This window comes from Carassius carassius, chromosome 27 (assembly GCF_963082965.1).
Source record: "Carassius carassius chromosome 27, fCarCar2.1, whole genome shotgun sequence".
NCBI classification, from domain to species: domain Eukaryota; kingdom Metazoa; phylum Chordata; class Actinopteri; order Cypriniformes; family Cyprinidae; genus Carassius; species Carassius carassius.
Window position 1 is genome coordinate 28,362,470 of NC_081781.1, and position 21,583 is coordinate 28,384,052.

At 38.5% G+C, this 21,583-nt stretch overlaps 1 protein-coding gene across 2 annotated transcripts; it reads right to left on the reverse strand.

Annotated features, from left to right (window-relative positions):
* Positions 1–143: 143 nt before the first annotated feature.
* LOC132107115 (interphotoreceptor matrix proteoglycan 2-like) lies at positions 144–19,726 on the reverse strand. 2 transcript variants are annotated; one of them, XM_059513317.1, is made up of 19 exons: positions 19,457–19,726; positions 18,598–18,813; positions 17,380–17,546; positions 13,434–13,465; positions 13,263–13,309; positions 13,089–13,180; positions 10,732–10,881; positions 10,286–10,344; positions 10,046–10,066; positions 9,719–9,903; positions 9,536–9,597; positions 8,621–9,229; positions 6,073–8,584; positions 5,675–5,905; positions 4,816–5,534; positions 4,257–4,476; positions 3,897–4,107; positions 1,660–1,737; positions 144–769 (listed from the first exon to the last, which is right to left on the reverse strand). In XM_059513317.1, exons 1-18 carry the CDS (start codon positions 19,551–19,553, stop codon positions 1,698–1,700), a joined length of 5,670 nt encoding a protein of 1,889 aa, XP_059369300.1. In that variant the 5' UTR covers positions 19,554–19,726; the 3' UTR covers positions 144–769; positions 1,660–1,697. The 2 variants fall into 2 exon arrangements, with proteins under 2 accessions (XP_059369300.1, XP_059369299.1); XM_059513316.1 differs by having other exon boundaries at positions 144–814.
* Between the last annotated feature and the right edge of the window lie 1,857 nt (positions 19,727–21,583).

A 21,583-nucleotide genomic window follows, 5' to 3' on the forward strand; every position in this document is an offset into this window, starting at 1 on the left:
AGTTTTTCACATTTTTTATAGATATAAACCAGCACAGTTGAAGTACAAAAATACATATAGACGTATTAGAGCTTCGTTTCAGGGATTACCTTCTACAACATTACACAATACAATAACAATGATAATATATATATATATATATGTAGTACAAACAACTGTTAAATGTCACTGTGAAATATGTTTTATGTTTAATGTAGAATAAAGTCAAATAAGTGATGCTACAGTATTTATCATTATTCAGGGCTTCCCAGGGACATCACTAACATAGCTCTAGATTTAATATTAAACTATACTTAAAGACATTTTGCATTGTTGCAGTGCTTTGGGTAAATTTTACAAAAGTGGTTCATATTTTTGAATTTGTTGATCTATAGCATTCAAAGAATATTTCTGACAAAGTTCTCATTTTCACAAGACAACCATGCTAAAAGACAAAAAAAAAAAAATTATTCGCTATGAATGTGAAACTATTAATAATTATTATACACCAAAACAAAATTGTGTTCCATACTTATGAGAATATTTGAACAGTGTGAAACTATTCATTATGATCAAACAGAAGAATAATTTCCTCATTGTGAGGAAACCCATAATGCTTTCTGCCACGTGACAACAATCAACCAGCTCATTTCTTAATGTTCTCATGAGGAGGACATGTTACATAACCATTCAGCTTGGCTCTCCATCTGTTCAGGATGTTTGGCCACTCATTCTACAGCCTTCAGAAGTTGTGGGATCATGGGAAGTCTTTTCAAGCGTCTTTTAATGGCTGGATAAGCACAATCAGAAGACCGCATGACGTGACGTCCCACCTCTATTCAAAGAGAAACAAGTTTTTGCATTGATGTTGTGCAATAGATAAAGGATGTTTAGCTAATAGCTGCATGAATGATTTTGGACTTTTATTTATAATTGAAACCAGAAGGACTGTATAAATGGTTTTGCTTACAAAAGTTATGTAATCTAATATTTTTTATAATCTTTTTAATTGCACTAATGCACAGTCAAGCTTAAAAACCCAGTGACAAATTTAGTCCGTGAAAGTGAAAGTGAAGTGACATTCAGCCAAGTATGGTGACCCATACTTGAATTTGTGCTCTGCATTTAACCCATCCGAAATGCACACACACAGAGCAGTGAACACACACACACACACACACACTGTGAGCACACACCCGGAGCAGTGGGCAGCCATTTATGCTGCGGCGCCCAGGGAGCAGTTGGGGGTTCGATGCCTTGCTCAAGGGCACCTAAGTCGTGGTATTGAAGGTCGATAGAGAACTGTACATGCACTCCCCCCACCCACAATTCCTGCCGGCCCGGGACTCAAACTCACAACCTTTCGATTGGGAGTCCGACTCTCTAACCATTAGGCCACAACTTCCCTTACCCTTCCCTTACATCTGCAAAGTGAGTTATTATTCACCTCAAACATGACATTAAGTGAGACCTGGGGCCAGTTGTGTACATTTAGCTATTATTAAGACAAAAGGGTGATCAATCATACTTTTTGAATTCAAATGAGACCAATCTATGTATTTATAAAATTGACTTAAAAAGTCCAGTCTGGTGAATTGGCTAAGCATTTAATGTCTTATAGTTAGAGATTTATTCTTACAACCACAACAATAGTGGATACCATATGAAATCTGATCTTACCTCATTGACAGTGATTATAATGTGTAAATCTTCTGTGATTAACTCGTCAGGCCTGGTATGGTGGTCTGGTCTCTGCCTCTATAAAACAGGACAGCACATACAGCAATATGAAGCCTGTGTTTTAAAAGGCAAAGAAAAACATCAATATCACCTGAAGGGAAACCAAAAAAAAAAAAAAAAAGTCATATCCCAAGGACAAATTCACAGGTGTGTGATGCATCACAGTTTCTGTAAAAAAGACATATTAGTAGTGAATATATTAATATTAATAGTGAATTCCAGTGCTGCAGAAGTAGAAGCCAAGAATTCAACAAAATGAGTTTACTCCTATGGTAGATGTAAAGGAGATTTTCTAATTAATTAATTAGTAAAGTGAATAAAGACCAAAAATACCCCACCTAATAATGTGTAACAAAAAAAAAAAAAAAGTTTTGCATTTAAAGATTTAAATTTAGGAAATTTTGGAGAAGAAACCGTAATGGGGATTTAAATACAGAGCTGCCTTGCAATCCCAAATTAAATGCCTGACCGCGTCAGTTTTGAAAATTTGAGAACAGCTTGTGCCCTAATCAGATAATCAGATCACTGTTAATCAGGAAGATACATATTAATAATGACTTGATATGCTGGACTCTGCTTTTTATTTTCAGTTTTCTGGAATAATTTGATCAGTATTTCTACTTGTGGAGGCTTCAGTTGTTAATCCAGAGCGGCTGGATGGGGGACATCTGACTGTCCAGTCAAAGAAAAGAGAATATCCCAAAGATAAAAGGCACAAGATGAAAATGATGAATGAGATGTATCTAAAGGGGTACAAAGTGTTCATAAATGTGTTTAGAACAGAATGACATGAAGAATAGACAGGGAAGCATAGTGCCACATTCACTGTAATCCACTGTGAATAGTTATTCTAAGAACAATTACATAGGATAAATGTCTTCAAATGAGCATAATCTCTATGCTCTTTTTTTTCTTAGTTTGTAAAAACAGACATGATGAAATTGGACGTCAATACCATTACCTTCAAAGTCTACATAAACGGAATTCTTTTTTACAAACTTGAGTATAGGACCTGGAACATTCCTTTAAGTAATAAATACTGGTATGCACAGATTGTTCCATTATTTTATTCATTGCTTACATTTGTATATGTTTGACTAATCATCATTTCAGATATATATTTTACTGTATTTTTGCCTTCGTTATCTCTGATAACACGACAAATTATTTGACCAAAAAAATGTCAGAAAATCTGACGGAGAAAAAAAAAAGACCTGCTTACACTAGAGTTAGTGTCTTTCTGGTCCGTACACATTTCCTGCACATAGATAACAAGAGAGAAATGATGGCATAAAGAAAGGTGAGCACCCCCACGAGGCACACTAGGGAAAGAAAGGGGTCTAGTGTCACGGAGACCAGCTCTGCACATCTCTCCCCGATAAATTGCCAGAATTTGCCTACAGGACATCTAAAAGGGTCAAGAGAGACAGTTAGAACATGCACAGTGGAGGATTATTCCTAAAGAGATCCATCAGAGCTACACAACAACATCCATGTGTTTACATGTTTCGCAAGAACAAAGTAATAAAAAAAAAAAAGCTACCAAAAATACTGGAGTGCTGGCAATTTTTTTTTTTTTAATTTGCCAACATTTAGTCAGAAATGTGCATTACCTATAGGTAAAAACCTAGACCTCACATTAGAGACAAGCATTCTATTCAATTCCAAAACAGAATTGAATTTCATTTAGATCATGCAATCTAATTGTTTATAGCTATATGTGACCCTGGACCACAAAACCAGTCTTTTTATTTATATTATTATTATCATCTTAAAACTGAAAAAATAAGCTTCCATTGATGTACGATTTGTCAGGATAGGAAAATATTTGGCAGAGATGCAACTATTTGAAAATCTGGAATCTGAGGGTGCCAAAAAAAAAAACAAATAAATAAATAAATTGAGAAAATCTCCTTTAAAGTTGTGCAAATGAAGTCCTTAGCAATGCATATTACTAATCAAAAATTAAGTTTTAATATATTTATGGTAGGAAATTTACAAAATAAATTCAAGGCACATGATCTTTACTTAATATCCTAATGATTTTTAGCTTAAAAGAAAAAAACGATAATTTTGACCCATACAGTATGTTGTTGGCTATGTCTACAAATACACCCGTGCAACTTAAGACTGCTTTTGTGCTCCAGGGTCACATATGTGATTGTTCTCTGAGGTACCTGCAAGCGGCACCATGCCCTGGTACAATCTCACACTCTGCTCCATTGAGACAGAAGTCAGGCTGGACCACACAGAGGCTCTGACATGGCAGTCCATCCACGGTCACGTAGCCTGGGTCACATAAACATTGTGCTTCCTTTGTCCAGAGGTTAACCAAGCATTTGGAAAACTCGTTGCAGGCAAGAAACTTGCATGGGTCACCTTGATCAGCTAAAATGAAAGAAGAATTGGACTCATCTCAATTGTAGCAATTCTTGACCTTCTGAGAGAAATTCTGTCCATGTTCAGACAGACTGATGCATTTTTTTAAATGAACCAGCCAGCTCATGTATGATGCTTGCAAAGCCCAAGACTCTTACCTGGTTCTATGTCTAGGGAATGGCTGTCAACCTTTATGTCCAAATGCTGGGCTGCAGCATTACAAAACTCCTCCAAGACGTGCTGGACAGCCTGAGTAATGTTGTATGGCACAGACTTGGCAAATTTTGCCTTGCTATTGACCACCACACTTCCGTTTCTGAAGTTTAGGATCTCTAACTTCTTAAAGCCTGTTAGGTTAGACTGTAGATATGGGAGAAGCTGTGCACAGAGAAGACAAAGGCATAGTTTATGTATGCTCACCATTCAAAACCAGTGGACAATTAAAGAAGTTAGCAGAAGGACTCTAAGCACAAATATTATCATACTGCAGAGTGTATGCAGTATACGGTCTCAATTTTAAAGATTGTATAGTCTATAGTATGCAGTGAAAAGCATCAAGACGAAGCAATATGCTGATGTTCACCCATTCACTCATCACTACAATAAACCGCTTTAACGAATTAAGAGAATAAAGGGTATTTTTTCTTACTGTAATATCCCACTACTAATGAGGATGTTAATAAGCCTGCCAACAGAAATTGAAATAGCTGCACTCACCAGTTCAACAAATTTGTTTTCCAACAATTGGTATTCTGCAGAGCTCTTATTGAAAAGATCTTCAGAGAACAGCATGTTTGTGACACGCAAACTGAAAAACACAACTAGTTCTTTGCCTTTGTTAGCTGTGGTCATTGAAGGAGTTGTGAAATACTTTAGTGATGGCACTCTTGTTGTCTCCAAGGGATATCCTTCATTTGGGAAAGAATATGCATTGTCATAACTCAAGAGATCAATGGTCTCAGTACTTACTATATCTATTTGGTCTAACTCTTTTAAATGAATAAATGGGTCTTCAGTTTCCACATCCAGCACTTGGTCATTTTCTGACTCAAATATAACATCCTGGGCAACAGTTGGTTGTACTTTTTCAGTCTGTGAATCATAATCCTTTTCCAGAAATATTGGAGTAACGACTGATACATTTGTTAGAACAACTACCTGAGTTTCTACATTCAACTCTTTGTCATTTTCTTTCTTCGTAAAAGCAACATCCTGGGCAACAGTTGATTGTTGTTGTATTTTTTCAGTTGGTGAATTATAATCCTTTTCTAAAGGTTTTGGCGTAATGACCGATACATCTGTTAGCTCTACTTCAAAAAGTTCAAGTTCTGCAGGTGAATTTGCCAAATGTAGATTAGTTGTGTGTGTCTCCATGGGTTGTGATGCAGTCTCTTTTTCTTGTTCTACAAGGAGATCTTCTGTCAGAGTGTCTTCCTCTGGGAAATCATTAATGATAGGTTATAAATGACATTTATAGTAATTTATAATTTATCTTGTTACAATTTTCAAAATATTTTTTTACATTTCTTTGACCAAGCATGTTTATTGAGAAATACACCTGGCATGGATCTCTTACCCATTTCTGTGAACTTTGGCTCCTCAGTATCTCCAACCACAGATGGTAACTCCTGGGCAAAAGTCGATTGTTCTTTTTCAGTTGGTGAATCATAATCCCCTCCCAAATGGGTTGGCGTTACGACTGATAAATCTGTTAGCACTACTTCAAAAAGTTCAAGGTCTGCAGGTGAAGTTGTCAAAGGTAGATCAGTTGTGAGTGTCTCTGTGGGTTGTGATGTAGTCTTTTCCTCTGGGAAATCATTAAAGATAGGTCATAAATTATATTTCAAGCGCAAAATAGTTCAGTGTTTCAGATGACTGCTAAAACTCATTTTGTGAACATTTTCACAAATTCTAAAAATAATTTAAGTTAATTCTAAAAAAATTTTATTGAGAAACATAACGTAGATCTCTCACCCATATCTTCAAGCTGTGGCTCCTTAGTATCCCCAACAACATATGGTAAGTCCTTATCTTTCTCCGAAACTGATTCTATGATCATTTCAGGTGGAGATTCTGAGGCACTTGATACAGTAGTGAGAACATCAGACTCTTCTGGTCTTAGGGTTTTTTCCTCTGTAACCAGATCTGGTATCTCAAGAACTCCCTTAATAACCTTAGGTCTGGAGAGTTGATCCTCCACCCCAAAGTCTTCCACTATTTTACCAATGTCTGTGCCTCGTTGAACACTGTCAACTGGCACAAAAGGCAAATTGGCACCTTCTTTGGGTTGGTAATAGTCAATACTCTCAACAAGGTAAATTTCTGTGACAGAAATCTCAGGTGGTTTAATCTTAATCATCTCTGCAGGAGGTTTGGTTGAACCGTCAGTAGTTTTTGGGACCTCCCTCGCAATCTCCACAGCAGTTTGTTCAGTTCTAATGCTAACTTCATATTGTACAACTTCATCAGGTTCTGATTCATCAGCTTCTCTTTCAGGTTTCACCACCTCACCCTTTGCTGTTAAATGAAGTTCCTCCTTAGGTTGTCCTGTCTCGGTTTCTGGCCTCCTGGTTGCCTGAATGTCATCCACTTGTTTCACTTTAATCTCCTCAACATATTCATTTAATTCTATAATGACCACTGGATCTGGTTCTAAAAAATTTTCCTCGGGTTCTGCTACTTCATCCTGGTTATTTGATTTTCCAATCTCATCCTCTGGTTCAGGTAGCACAGCTGTTCTCACAGGCTCTAATGTGCCATACTCAGCATACATCTCTGTTACTACAATTACTTCTTCAGGTTGTAATACCTGATCTTCTAAAATGACAGCATCTCCAGTTACATTGGTATCTTTCTTAGGTCTAGATACTTCTGCAAGTTCTTTTGTCACAACTTTTACCTTGGGAAAATCTACCTCAGACTTGGTCTCTACATCTGCTTCAGGCATCACGACTTTTGTCTCTACTTGCTTTACTACCATTCCAGTGTCTATTGGTTGAGGCACCTCTGGAATTCCATTAGAATCTGTCACTTCAGTTATTGGATCAATTGGTTCAGTTGGATGTTGCAGGGTGATTCTAAAGTTAGTTGTGACAGCCAACTTTGGTTGTTCAGACCTAGGACTAACGACTGAACCTTCAGTGGTTTTGGGGACCTCAGTCGTGATCTCCACAGCAGGCTGTTCAGTTTTAATGCGGACTTCATATTCTACAACTTCAGCAGGTTTTGATTCATCAGCTTCTCTTTCAGGTTTCACAACCTCACCCTTTTCTGTTAAATGAATTTCCTCCTTAGGTTGCCCTGTCTCAGTTTCTGGCCTCCCAGTTGCTTGAACATCATCCACTTGTTTCACTTTAATCTCCTTATCAGTTTTATGCTCCTCAACATCTTCTTTTGCTTCTATAATGACCTCTGGATCTGGCTCTAAAACTTTTTCCTCTGGTTCTGCTTCTTCATCCTTGTTAATTGATTTTCCAATCTCATCCTCTGGTTCTGGTAGCACAGCTGTTCCCACAGGCTTTAATGTGCCATATTCAGCAAAAAATTCTGTTACTACAGTCACAGGTTGTAATACCTGATCTTCTAAAATGACAGCATCCACAGTTACATTGGTATCTTTCTCAGGTCCAGAAACCACTACAGTTTCTGTTGTCACAAACTTTTCCTTGGGTAAATCAACCTCAGACTTGGTCTCTACATCTGGTTCAGGCATCACCACTTTGGTCTCCTCTTCCTTTACTACTGTTCCAGTGTCCACTGGTTGAGGCACCTCTGGAATTTCATTAGAATCTGTTACTTCAGTTATTGGATCAATTGGTTCATTTGAAGGTTGCAAGGTGATGCTAAAGTTAGTTGTTACAGCCAACTTTGGTTGTCCAGACCTAGGACTAACAACTGAACCTTCAGTGGTTTTAGGGACCTCACTCGCGATCTCCACAGCAGGCTGTTCAGTTTTGATGCTAACTTCATATTCTACGACTTCAGCAGGTTCTGATTCATCATCTGTTCTTTCAGGTTTCATCACCTCACCCTTTGCTGTTAAATAAAGTTCCTCCTTAGCTTGTCCTGTCCCAGTTTCTGGCCTCCTGGTTGCCTGAACATCATCCACTTGTTTCACTTTAATCTCCTCAACATCTTCTTTTGATTCTATAATGACCACTGGATCTGGCTCTAAAACTTTTTCCTCGGGTTCTGCTACTTCATCCTGGCTAGTTGATTTTCCAATCTCATCCTCTGGATCAGGTAGCACAGCTGTTCTCACAGGCTCTAATGTGCCATACTCAGCATACATTTCTGTTACTACAGTTACTTCTTTAGGTTTTAATACATGATCTTCTAAAATGACAGCATCTCCAGTTACATTGGTATCTTTCTCAGGTCCTGATGCTTCTATAGTTTCTGTTGTCACAACATTTACCTTGGGTAAATCAATCTCAGACTTGGTCTCTACATTTAGTACAGGCATCACCACTTTGGTCTCTTCTTGCTTTACTACCGTTCCAGTGTCCACTGTTTGAAGTGCCTCTGGAATTTCATTAGAATCTGTCACTTCAGTTATTGGATCAATTGGTTCAGTTGAAGGTTGCAGGGTGATGCTAAAGTCAGTTGTGACAGCCAACTTTGGTTGTTCAGACCTAGGACTAATGGTTGTTGCAGTGGTGAACAACATGTGGATGGTGGTTACCTGGTGAAATATGATATCATCCTCTGGTATCGTGTTAAGACTAAAGTCACTATCTGATGTAGGTTTCTCTGTAGTCCTAGGCTGTTCTTCACTCGGGGGTAATGCTGAGACAGCAGCTGAAGATGTTGGAGCCAAATTGTTGTCTTTTTCAGCAATAACAACTGGTTTACTTTTATCCTCACTGGGAGCTTCCTCTACTGGTGGAACTTGAAAAATCTCTGTTTTGAGTTCACCAGTTTCCCCTTGAATAGTTTTAAGCTGGTGTACAATGACTGCGTCACTCTCGGACTCAGCTGTTTCTGTTTCTGATTTAGTTGTTGTCGTGGTGCTGTCTGTGTCCAAAGTTGGGTCTACAATGGTCTCATCATCATCTGATGAAATATGAACTTCAATTTTTGGTCCTTTTGTTGGAAAACTGAGGTCCCCATATGACGCTTGATCGAAGGACTGCAAGTTAACAGTTGTACAATTATGTTATTGCATTCAAAGATTTTATGTTAACACTATCTCTGTTTCATAAACATAAAATAAGTAACAGAGAACAAAAAAACTTTAATATCTTCATAAAAAGTTGTGTCCTTATATATCTTTTTTAATTTGGGAACATTTTTTAAGCAATAAATCTGTGCTGTGTGTCACTATGGAAGGCAACACAGGCATTTCTCTGTGTGCTGTGCCACTTTAGCCATGACTATATTGACAACATAGAATGATCTCTTGGTCTTAATTGCTTAATTATATGACATTAGTTACCTCAGTTATAATGTCTTCAGAAACCTCAGTCAAAGGCATTCTCGTTGAAGACTGGTCTTTGTCTGATGCGAGAAAATGTGTACACAACTTATAAATACTATGGGATGAACTTTTACAAGATAATCAGACAAGACTTTTTTAAATAAATTGTAAATGGAAATATTTATAAATATATACATTTACCTGTCTCAAAGATTAGTGAATTAAGATCAAGAAGAGATGCCTTTTTGCTTAGTGCTTTAACTATCATATCCTTCAGACTTGGTCCTGTAGATGAAACAGCTGTGCCAATGTCCAGAATTCCATCAGCAACGGAAGGTATTGTAGTCTCAAACACTGCTGAGTAAACTGCAGATACTCCTCCAGCTCTAGATAAATAAAAGTGATGTACATTTATATTTATTTGTGTAGTAGACGTTTTATCGAAGCAATAGAAATGAAAGCTGATGTACTGTACACAAAGACTAAACACATTATACAACACACATAAACACATTATGCAATGTTTACCCATTAGGTGCTTCTGCCTCACTTGCATGTATGAAAGAAAACAGAAAATAATCAAATGCAACAAGTAATTAGACATGCACAAACAGCTCATTAGAGAAATATGAATGTTAACGGAAACACATATAGGCTTGTATTTCTGTGTGAATGTAAATCCTTATTTTCACAGCAGTAATCCAGAGCTCAGATGATCAGTTGGTCACTGTTGTTATAATTAAAGTTATATTACAAAAGTACGCCTACCTAATACTTAACACTTGGACATCCATAAATCCAGGTAGGTCATTAAAATCATGTTGCATCTGGAAAAAACAAACAAGTATGATCCTTAATATCTAATGTTGACCATCATATATGGGTGTATAGGCAAATGTATTAACCAGAACTGCACAATCTTTGTCAAGGCAGAATACAACAATCCCCAACAGATTCACAGAACATTTTCTACAACACTGTTGGATAATCTGATCCTCTGATGCACTTCCCAGCATGCTTTGCATAAGAATGGATAAGGTGAGTCATTGTTTTGTGTTGTGGGTGGCTATAAGGACATAGATACTATTTTGACTCTTTATCAGCCTTGTAATCATGTTAATTTACTCTTTCAATTATCATTTTACAGTGATTTTAAGGCGTGCAGGGACAAATTACTCTGAATTTTGGATTATTGTTTGGTCATTTTCACACACCTGATCCTGAAGATGCCTTGACAGGTCATGGTACTGAGGTGAATCAGTGTCTCTCAGTATCTCCTGGTACCCATAGTCCATCAGTTTAACACTGAATTTTATGACCTGATGTACTGGCTGCTCGGGAACTACATTGTGAAGATCCAGCTCCTACAATGAATTACAAGAGCTACTTTATAATAAGTGCAAAAAACATGCAGAATTCCCCAAACAGTTTAAACAAATTTCTAGGCTAAATATTAAATTTTAAACTTTTTTACAAAATGATTCATGCAATTGCTACAATAAAAATACATCCCTTGCCTCCACTAAACACCTACAAACTGTTTAGAACATCCTTCTCTTTACCCCATCCTCCGCCACCACCTTACTGTTCCTCATCTTCTAGATCTGACTCCCACTCACATCAACAACATATCTATCACTACTGAAAGGTTTCCTTTAGTATTTAAGCAGGCTTGGGTTACTCCCATGCTAAAAACCAACAACATTTCATTGTACAGCAGTTGAAAAACTCCAACTTGTCTCTTTCCTTCCTTTTCTTTCAAAACCCTACAAGTTGTGTTCAGTTAGCTACTGTATGCTTTCAACTTCAACTTAAGATGCATGGTTAGGCTAAGCATTCTTAAAAAAGCATTATTAGCCTTAGTGATATTATGATTATGCAAGTTCTATTGTTTCCAACATAAATCTGTGATTCAGTGGCTGCATCCGAAAACTTAAGCGGCTGACTCGCCGACTTGCTGCCTCGCTGCCGTATGGGCCAATGACTTTGCAGGCAGCGTTTTTGCACAAAGGCACCTCATGAAACTGATTATGGACAGACTTCTGAGGTAGCCTAGTCAACAGTTTAATGATCAACAACAAAATAGAATAGAGTTTTTGTGATGACTAAACAAATATTGAATTATTATAATACTGATTTATCGCTAGAACTAACATCAAAAGTGCAAAAGGTTAGTCAGAAATATATAGTTACACACAAACCGTCCACCAAATGCAACTTTCAGATGCCATCCTTGTTTTTTTTTTGTTTTGTTTTGTTTTTTAGCTCAAACATCAAGGAATGGAATGCACAGGATTATGGGACATCAAAGGCAGCAAAGGATACATCTATGCTGCCTTCAAAATTCGATCAGAAGAAGGTACCTCTGGAAACAGGAAGTAAAGCAGAATTTGGATTCGAACATGTCTTGATGCCTTCCTGCCTTGGAATGCTGCCTCCGAAGGCAGCATTTTAGAGTTTTCGGATGCAGCCAGAGTTTCCCAAAATCATAGGTCCAACGCACATCCACAGGCAACATTGCAAAGGTGGGGTTGGACTTACAATTCCTGACTCGTGGTTAGTCTGATATCTAAACTTAAATAGTTTATGCTCTTTGTTTGTTAAAAAAAATTGTTACAAGAATAAAATAGCTGCTTTTTGTGCCTATTAGAGGGAATCTGAGATGTAATCAGTCATCTGGAAATAAAGCAAAACAAAAGAAAGCAATAGCAATGTAGTCCTCCCAAGTTAGTACTCCATGTATGTGACATCATTGCAGAAATGTCTATATTGTTGAACTGCTGTGGTTGAATGATGGATGTCTGACACTGTTACTACAGTTTCATGACCAGCTTTCATTCCAATTCCAATTCTACTCCCCCTTCAACGCTTTAAATCACCAGATTCTCTCTGACTTGGGCATTGCAGAGTCTGGAAAATAGGTGGCTTTAGTCTTACCTAATGAGCTGATCCTTCAAGGTTTCCTGAAGAGGAGAGTTGTCTAAGTCATTCAAGTCACTACTCACTGAGGTGCATAAAGGTTCATTGTTTTGTCCCCTGTGTTCCTCCACATGCATATTCTCACTGGGCTTGATCATTAAGACAAATAGCTTCTCCCATCATTTTTTATGCATATGATATGTAGTCTACCTGTTGTTCCAATCTGACAACTCCACCATCTCAGCTTACGGTATATCTCTGCTTGCTTTTCAGACATCTCAGCCTAGATAAATAAATGTTACCTTCAGCTCAAACTTATGAAAATAGAGCTCCTGTCAGTCATCCACAACATCACTGTTCAATTAGGCTCTACAACAACAACGCCAACAAAGATAACAAGTAACCTGGAGTAAATGTTTGATGACCAGTTGAACTTTGCTAATCATTTTATTATTCATTTGTAAATTTCTGTAGATAAAAGTAAGCCAAGGCTTATTGACCTGGTGGTTGTGGCCTAAAATGAAAGCAGAGCAAAGGCTGCATATACTGTAAACAATAAGTTGTCATTATATTTTAGAAAAATAATTTCTATCAACCACTGCTGCCTGTTTTTAAAGTACATGTATTATGTTATGTAAATTGTGCTCCAGACCTTCGAGGCAGTAGAGGTTTCTGTTGTAGTACTGACTGTACTAGATAGATCTGGGGGAACAAATTCTTCTGTTGCTTCAGTCAGGAATTCCTCTGACAATGAACAACAGAGATTGATCTTAGTTGAACTTTCCAAAATGATTGAAACTGAATACCAAAAACAATTCAAATATACCTTCCGTTCTCGGTGCTCCATCAGTTGTTGGCTCTTCAGTCATATTTCTATGAAATAAAAATGAATATGTATTATGATATTTAAATAATCATGGTTCACCATTTGTTATAGATGATTTGAAGATATTTCCAGAATATGAAACAATAGTCATGATTCCAAGTGCAGTCTCACCGTTCTAATTTTTCAATATTCATATTCACGCTCTGCAAAGGAAAAGCAAACATATTACAAAACAAATTTAACTTAAACATTTGAAGGAATAGTTCAGCCCAAAATAAAATGTGTACTACCCTCAGGCAATCCAAGATGTAGATGGCTTTGTTTATTCACTTTAAGTCATCATATTTCTATAGTGCTTATACAACAGCAAAAGATTTGGAGAAATCATTTGCTCAGCAATCGATGATCTGCAATGAATGGGTGCCGTCAGACTGAGAATCCAAACAGCTGAAAAAAACATCACAATAATCCACAAATGATCCACACCACTTTCAGTTAAAATCTTGAGAAGCAAAAAGATGTGTGTTTACAATTAACAAATCCATCAAGATGTTTTTAACTTCAAACAGTTGCTTCCAGCTAAACTATGAGCATTCCATCAATAATATTGCTTTCTCCTGTGAAACGTTGTCTCGTCTGAATCAGGAGATAAATCTGCACCGATCAAGTACCTTTACAAAAAAAAAACATTCCAAAAAAGTTCTTAATAAATTAGTTGGTGGATTTTGATATGAGAAACAACGGTGGATGGAAATGTGGACCCATATTTGGGCCAGAATGCATTAACGATAGTTCCCTTATCAAAAGCTACTCTCGATGCTGCGCTCAATAGCGCTAATGAGAACATTCTTTGTTCAACCGATTGTGAAGCATGTGTGTCAAACACGGCAAGAATTGGTTTAAATGACATCGGCAGGTGACGTCACTGATAACGTGCACCTGCAGGTTATAGACATGAAACGGAAACATCCTCAGGTTTCTTTGTCTTCAGAGAGTTAAAAAAAAAAAAAAAATAGAGGCTGCTTTCGTGTTCTAGAGTGAAAATATATATTCGAGACTTTTCAAGGGCCCTCTCTTCCTTTGGGGCCCTGGTAATCAGTACTGGTTTTACCCCCAGTCCGATGCCCCTGCCCACGAGGAACGAGCTGCTTCCCGCTCATTAAGATCGTTCTCCAATCTGGAAGATCGGATGGTTCTCGCGCCCACTTCCGAAGCGTGCCCAAGCACTTCTTCGGATTGGGCAGAGGCTGCTGTAGCTCTAGCTTCTGTTGAAATGGACATTGAGAGTGCTCTCTCCTAGCGCTCCTCTCGCGATTATAAGCACATGAGGAGTTACTAGGTGGTGACTCGTGCAGTGACCAGATTAAAGCCTTAAAATTTGATTTTGTACTTACACTAAATTCATGGATGCAGCTCTGGCTCCTCTACGACTCCAGGGCATCCACATTTAAAATGTATATAAACGACTGGCTGAATCTGACCCTGTCTCAAGAGCTTGCGCTTCGACATTAGCATGTCGTTCTAGCTCATCTCGAATCTCTGTGGTTGAGACTCAATGCCAAAAAAAGCGTTCTCTCAACGTATTTGGGTGTGGTATGGGATTCGATCACATTGCGGGCACAGCTGTCTCCTGCACATGTCGAATCCATTCTAAACACCCTAAAGAACATCAAGCTAGGCCAGAAAGTCACTGTTCATCACTTTCAGAAGGTCTCATGGCAGCTGCATCCACGGTGATACCTTTGGGTTAGCGCACCAGTTACATTCCTGGGCATATGAATGTGGGAGCAGACTTGCTTACCAGACAAGCTGTGAAACACGGGAAATGGAGACTCCACCCCGAAGTAGTCAGTCAAATCTGGGAAAGATTTTAAGTAGCAGAAGTGGACCTCTGTGCTTCACAGGAGATGGCACAATGTTCTTTCTACTTCTCTCTGACTCATCCAGCTCCCCTGGGTCTGGACGCTATGGCCCATGCGTGGCCCAGACTGCGTCTTTACGCCTTTCCTCCAATTGCTCTGCTCCCGGGAGTCCTGGCCAAGGTCCGTCAACAGGGGTCTCCCCTCTTACTGATAGCGACTTGTTGGCCGACCAGAGTTTGGTTCTCAGATCTAATATCCCTCCTTGACGGCTCGCCATGGGCGATTCCAGTCAGGAGAGATCTTCTCTTTCAGGCACAGGGGACAGTAGTTCATCCCCGGCCTGAGCTCTGGAACCTCCATGTCTGGCCCCTGAGGGGGACCAACTTAGAGATCCTGGCCTTCCAGCCAATGTAATAGAGACTATTCTAAGTGATAGGACTCCCTTCACTAGAAGAACTTATGCCCTCATATGGAGTTTTTTTGAGGGCTGGTGCATGACACACCATGTAGACCCAGCTCACTTCCAAATTGTTTCAGTACTGGAGTTCCTGCAAGAGAAATTGTCCTCAGGCACATGCCCTAGTACTCTAAGAACTTACATGGCCACTAGTTTGGCTTGCCATGTTTTGATTGCCTAGGTTTCTGTGAGAAAGCACCCTCTAGTCGCCCGCTTCATTCATGGGGCTCAGAGATTGAGGCACCCACTAGAGCTACGGCCCCATCAGGCCGTAGTGCTCGAAGGGCTGGCTGGCACCCCTTTCGAACCATTAAAATCAGCGCCTGCCAGGCTTCTGACTCTAAAGATGTTTTTTCTTATGGCCATTACCTCTATAAGGAGAATTGGGGATTTACAGCCTTTGTCAGTCCTGCCATCCTGTTCCGATTTTGCCCCTGGGCGAGTCAAAGCTATTTTGCATCCTCACCCTAATTATCTTCCAAATGTTACTTACTGTATCCAGTACGTGCTCTTCAGACTTACGTCCACCGCACTAGCCAGTGGCATAAGTCAGAGCAGCTTTTCATATGCTGTGGGGGCCGCAATCAGGGGTGCAGCTGCCACCAGGCAAACAGTTTCACATTGGGTGAGGGTTGCTATTGCCCTAGCCTATGAGGCGCGTGGTCAAACTTCACCTCTAGGAGTTGTTGCCCATTCAACCAGTGGGGTTGCATTTTCAATGGCTTGAGCAAGAGGTGCGCTCTTGCAGCAAGTGTGTGATGTAGCAGGTTGGTCCTCTCCGCACACATTTGTCAGATTCTATAGTTTGGATGTCGATGCTACTCCGGGCTCGCATGCCCTTGAGTCCATATCTCAGAGTCATGTCTGAGACCTCTTCGATGTTTGTGCGCACACACTACACAACCCTGGGGGTCCAGACACTTTCAGTGCGGCGGTGTTGGTATTCTCATTCCCATTAGCGCTATTGAGCACAGCATCGAGAGTAGGTTTTGATAAGGGAACGTCTCGGGTTACTTGACTGTAACCCTGTTCCCTGAAAAAGCTGGAACGAGATGCTGTGCCTCAATGCCGCACTGTCGACGTGTCCGGACGTCTCTTCAGGTGCACGTTATCAGTGACTTCACCTGCCGAGGTTATTTAAGCCAATTCTTCATGTTTGACACACATGCTCCACAACCGGTCGAACAAAGAATGTTCTCATTAGCGCTATTGAGCGCAGCATCTCGTTCCCGCTTTTTCAGGGAACAGGGTTACAGTCAAGTAACCCGAGACGATTTGTTGCATTCAAACATGTAATCATGTAATTGAGGGTTGTATGGATAGCTTGTGGATTATTGTGATGTTTTTTCAGCTGTTCTTATTCTGACGGCACCCTTTCACTGCAGAAGATCCATTGGTGAGCAAGCCATGTAATTGTAAATTTCTCCAAATCAGTTCCGATGATGAAAACAAGCTCCTTTACATCTTGGATGTCCTGGGGTGAGTACATTTTCAGCAAAATTTTCATTTTGTGGTGAACTATTTCTATATTTTCTGGCCATCTGACTAAAAACAGAGTTTGAATTAAGCTGAGATATTCAGGGCAGCTCTTATTTCACATTCACTCATAGACATAGATGCACTGGGAAAAACAAAACAAAACTGGTAACCTAAAAATAGCAACATTTACATACATCAGACATTTGATTTGATATAATTTATACAAACAAAACATATTTACACTGTATTTACACACAAAAAAGTGACATTATGGCATCTTTTGAATGTACAGTATTGTGTGAATTGTTGATTAATTTACCCTGTAGACCATGTCTATGTGTTCCTGTGAATTGCTGAAAGTCATGGCGAGATCTGAGATGCACATAGAGTCATGCTGGCATTTATGGACCCATTTCTGGTACTCTGAGCTGCTGGGAATTCTGTCCAGAAAGATCCTAAAAGCCTCCCATACAGCCTCCTGGCAAACTGACAAGGTCAACAAATAAGTTTTCAGATCCTGTTCATTGGATTACTCTCTTGGATTATTCTTAGATGTTACTGTTTGCTGGTGTTTTACCCTGCCTGTCAGACCATGCTCTTTTTAATAAATCTAGCATTTGGATCCACAACTCTGGTGTCATGATTCCCACATTACAATAGTATTTGACAGGGCTCAACACATTTCATTTTACAAAGTAGTTTTATTTTTCGGTAATTACTTTCTCTCTCTCTCTCTCTCTCTCTCTCTCTCTCTCTAGCACCTACACTTGAAAAGAGCATGTAAATGAATATGTTCATGTTATTCGAGCATAGTTGTAGTGCAAATTTGAACATACCACTTGTTTGATGTACTATTTTTTCGTACTATATGGAAGGCATGTATTTTATTGTGGTTACTTTCAATGTGAAAAAATATGTCTGGCAAGTTTTTGGCCTGTCTAGGTCTATGCTACTTGTTCCCAAATTGTGACTTCAAATTACTGTCCGTTTGATACAGGTATGTCCAGTTTTTGGAGCAAATAACCTAAATATTTATCTTCTCACTTTCACTTTTACCGAAAAGGGAAACTGACAACAACACTTTTGTTTGTTCTTTGTTAATGGCAAATGTATTGACAAATCAAAGCTCAACAAGTATGAAATATCTAATGTAAGTGAAAAACACCATTAAAAACAAGGTCAGCAGTACTACTACTAGCACATGCTACAGGCAAATATTTTCTATTTAATAGTCTTAAAACATTTATTTTCATGTTTAATATAAAATCATGATTTAATTAACTGACGTAAATTTGAATTTAAATGCCTAAGTCGTAGTCTCCTTTATCTGACACACCTATTTCAAGTCTTGGAGTCTTTACTAATGAGCTGATTACCTGAATCAGGTTTGTTTGATTCAGGAGACATACGAAATGCACAAGCAGCTTCCAGGAACTGGGTTGCGAGCCACTGCACTAAACAGAAGCATTGATGCATCTGGATGGTTAAACTTTCTAACACAGAAGTTCCTTGTAGATGTTTTACAGCCATGAGTTACCTCTCAGTGTGTAGTATGCTTGGTGACTTGCTATGACTTCCCTCATTGTCTCCTGTGGACATACTTTCACCTCTGAGTGGAAGAAGTCTGTTCTCTTGATGCGATGCTTTTCCATTTCAAATATAGTCCTGATCCCTGAATTCTGCTTTGGTGGTTTTTGCAGGTTTGTTAAGCTGATATTGTGTAGGTTCTCTGATGGATTTAGCCTGCTTCGGTCTGTGAGAACAACAACAAAATATGTCAAAAATAAAAGGTTACTAACTTTTGTTATAATTTGCTATATTTCTGCTAAAAGAAGGTTGATATTTCACAGCTCTCAAAACCCTTATGTGCTTTCAATTCACAGTCTTTTGGCAAGAATAGGATATTATGCAATGCTAAAATTTGTTTCTTGACTCTGTATGGTTCTACCAATACAAATCCTGCCTTTGTTTTTTGTTGTTGTTGTTGTTTGGTGGTAGAGGGCATTACTGGGGGAAAAATTCAATGGTGCCCACATGATCTAATCTTTCAAATTTATGGTGATTTTCTCCACTCCCCAGTTCTCTTCACCTCTATAGTCATTTGCATGGCTATATTTGAAACTTGTCGTTGTTTTACACTTATAGTAAAGGAAAACAACTTAAAAGACAATTATATGTTACTTAACAAAACAACATTTTGGAACCTTCTACACATTGAAAAAATATATTGGTGTGTCCACTAATTTCATATTCTTTGATAGGTTACAATACTTATCACAATATATGCCCAAAAGAGCGTCCTCCTCATTCTTTATTGTAACACTACACCGTAGAAATCAGTAAACCAAAAATGGTCATCCTCATCTACATCTTATGATAAACGTTAACTTTGTTACCTTGAGTTCCTGTGACGGACACAATGAAGAAGAGGAGTGTGAAGAAATGCCCACATTTTAAAGACATGCTGACTTCAAGTCTTACATCTAGCCCCATGCTGTATTAAGAGATCACAATACTTCAGGTGCTATGTCCTTTTTCGTGGCTGTATCCGTCAAAAGCAGGAAATGCCATAATGGCCCTTGACCTTGGTGCCAAGCACTGAGACCTAAAAATGCAAATGGAAACTGGAAATGAAAATGGATTTTCGGTGTCTGTCAGAAGACAAAACTGTAAACATAAAAAGCAGAACGCAAGAGAAAGCAGGTACTGATAAACAATACTAAGACTACTAAGGTGCAGTCTTGGTGTAGAGGCATGACATTGTGTGACAGATTACGGTGAATGAGTTAAAAAAGCGAGATCTGTTTCTGGAATAATCTGATTATCTGATGCTCAGACATAATCCCCACCCCATCCAATTAGTGGCTTTTCCATTCAAGCATCTGTCACCTGCAGTGCCATTTCAGGCACTCAATTCATCTTGGCTGCTGACCCGTCTCTGACCTCGGGAAGCAGCAGGGCTCATCCCGGTTCTGTTCCAGTCAGGCCTCCCATGTGAGTGCATGTGTGGACAGGGCTAGACATTTTTTCTGACCTTATTGCTGGGTGTCCTTTCTCAAAAATGCTTGCTATTAAAGCCTGTTGAGTTTGAAGGCTTTTGAACTATGACCGGCATGATAGGGATGAGTGGAGGAAAGTAATCACTACAGCCATTGACGGTCCAAAGACTTAGTCTATAAATACTAAAGCCTTGGCAACGGATGAATTGCATGCTAATTCACTGCTGTTTTTTCTTTGTTTATATATATATATATATATATATATATATATATCATGAGATGTTGAGGATGACAACGTGACTCTGACTCCAGGGTTACACTGACTGACCATTTTGGTTTTTACACTGCTTGACTGTTTGAAAATGAAACATTTATTGAAAGCTAGTGTGCAACAGCAAAAATTTCTACCTCATTATTATAGTCCACACAAAGTACATAAATCTTACAATTGACTCTCCGTATTAGCAAAATGAAACAAAGAAAAAATCTGTCTGTTGATTTAATCCCACTGTGTAAAAATAATTCCTGATAAAGGGCTAATGACATTTTGTGAGTAAGTCTAATCAGATTGGACTGCCTTGTTTTGATGAATGGAGAGCTGCTCTCTGTCTGGTCAGTGCTTTATTGCTCAATTCACTTCAGGGATCTCCAAATAGCTTTATGAAGTATTTGTGGTACTTCCTCTAAAATTTGGAATCACTAAGACATTTTTATGTTTTTGGAAACAAACAAACATACAAATGAAAAGAAAGAAAAAAGAGAGAAAAGTTCATCCCTGGAACCAGTATTAATCTAAATAATTAGTACGGTCTTTTTTTTCACTGTTGTTATGTATTCCATTGTTCCATTATGAATTCAATCATTAAGATGAAGCCTTTACTGCAGTCTATTAAGAAAAATGTGTTAATTAAAAACATAAATCCTTACGATTATTCATGCTTTACTGACCTTCTTTGATAAATATAATTCCCCTTTGTTGAATGAAAGTATTTTTTTTAAAAACATAAAAATATGTATTCAAGCAAACCTGTATATTAGATTACCCATTCTGCTGGTTTTCTTTAAAACATTATTATCAACATGTTTTACAACCCAAATTGTATTGAAGAGTTAAGTCACCCAAAAATTAAAATTAGAATGTTGGAGAATTTCTATACAAGCTAAGAGGAGACAGATTTTCCTTTGCTAAAGTAAGGAAACTTGCTTCTTTAGATCCTGTAAACAAACGTTGGTTTTGACGAGACTCACCAGCGCATGCTCAACGCTGGCTTCATACGTCATCCGCCCAGAGCTGCTTCTGTGTATTGTTGGCGCAAGCTAGATTAAAGTAATGATTGCATTCTGAATATGGATATTTTTCTTACAAAAATTAAGGTGTATATTAAATGTTGGTAAACAGGCAATATATTAGTGTTATAAGAATCTTCTGCATCAACACCAAACCAAATTACATATGCAAAATGCATGCTCTAAGACAGAGTCTTAGAAAGAAACTTTCTCTCCAAAGGTGAAAGTCACCATTGG

Bases quoted from the DNA above. Each gene is read 5' to 3' on its own strand.
- LOC132107115 (XM_059513317.1), bottom strand. From the start codon at position 19,553: ATGGGGCTAGATGTAAGACTTGAAGTCAGCATGTCTTTAAAATGTGGG. The intron at 9,904-10,045 runs GTAAACATTGCA...TTATTTATCTAG, and splicing joins GAGGCAGAAGCACCTAATGG to AGCTGGAGGAGTATCTGCAG. The intron at 9,230-9,535 runs GTAACTAATGTC...GTTAACTTGCAG, and splicing joins CTGAAGACATTATAACTGAG to TCCTTCGATCAAGCGTCATA.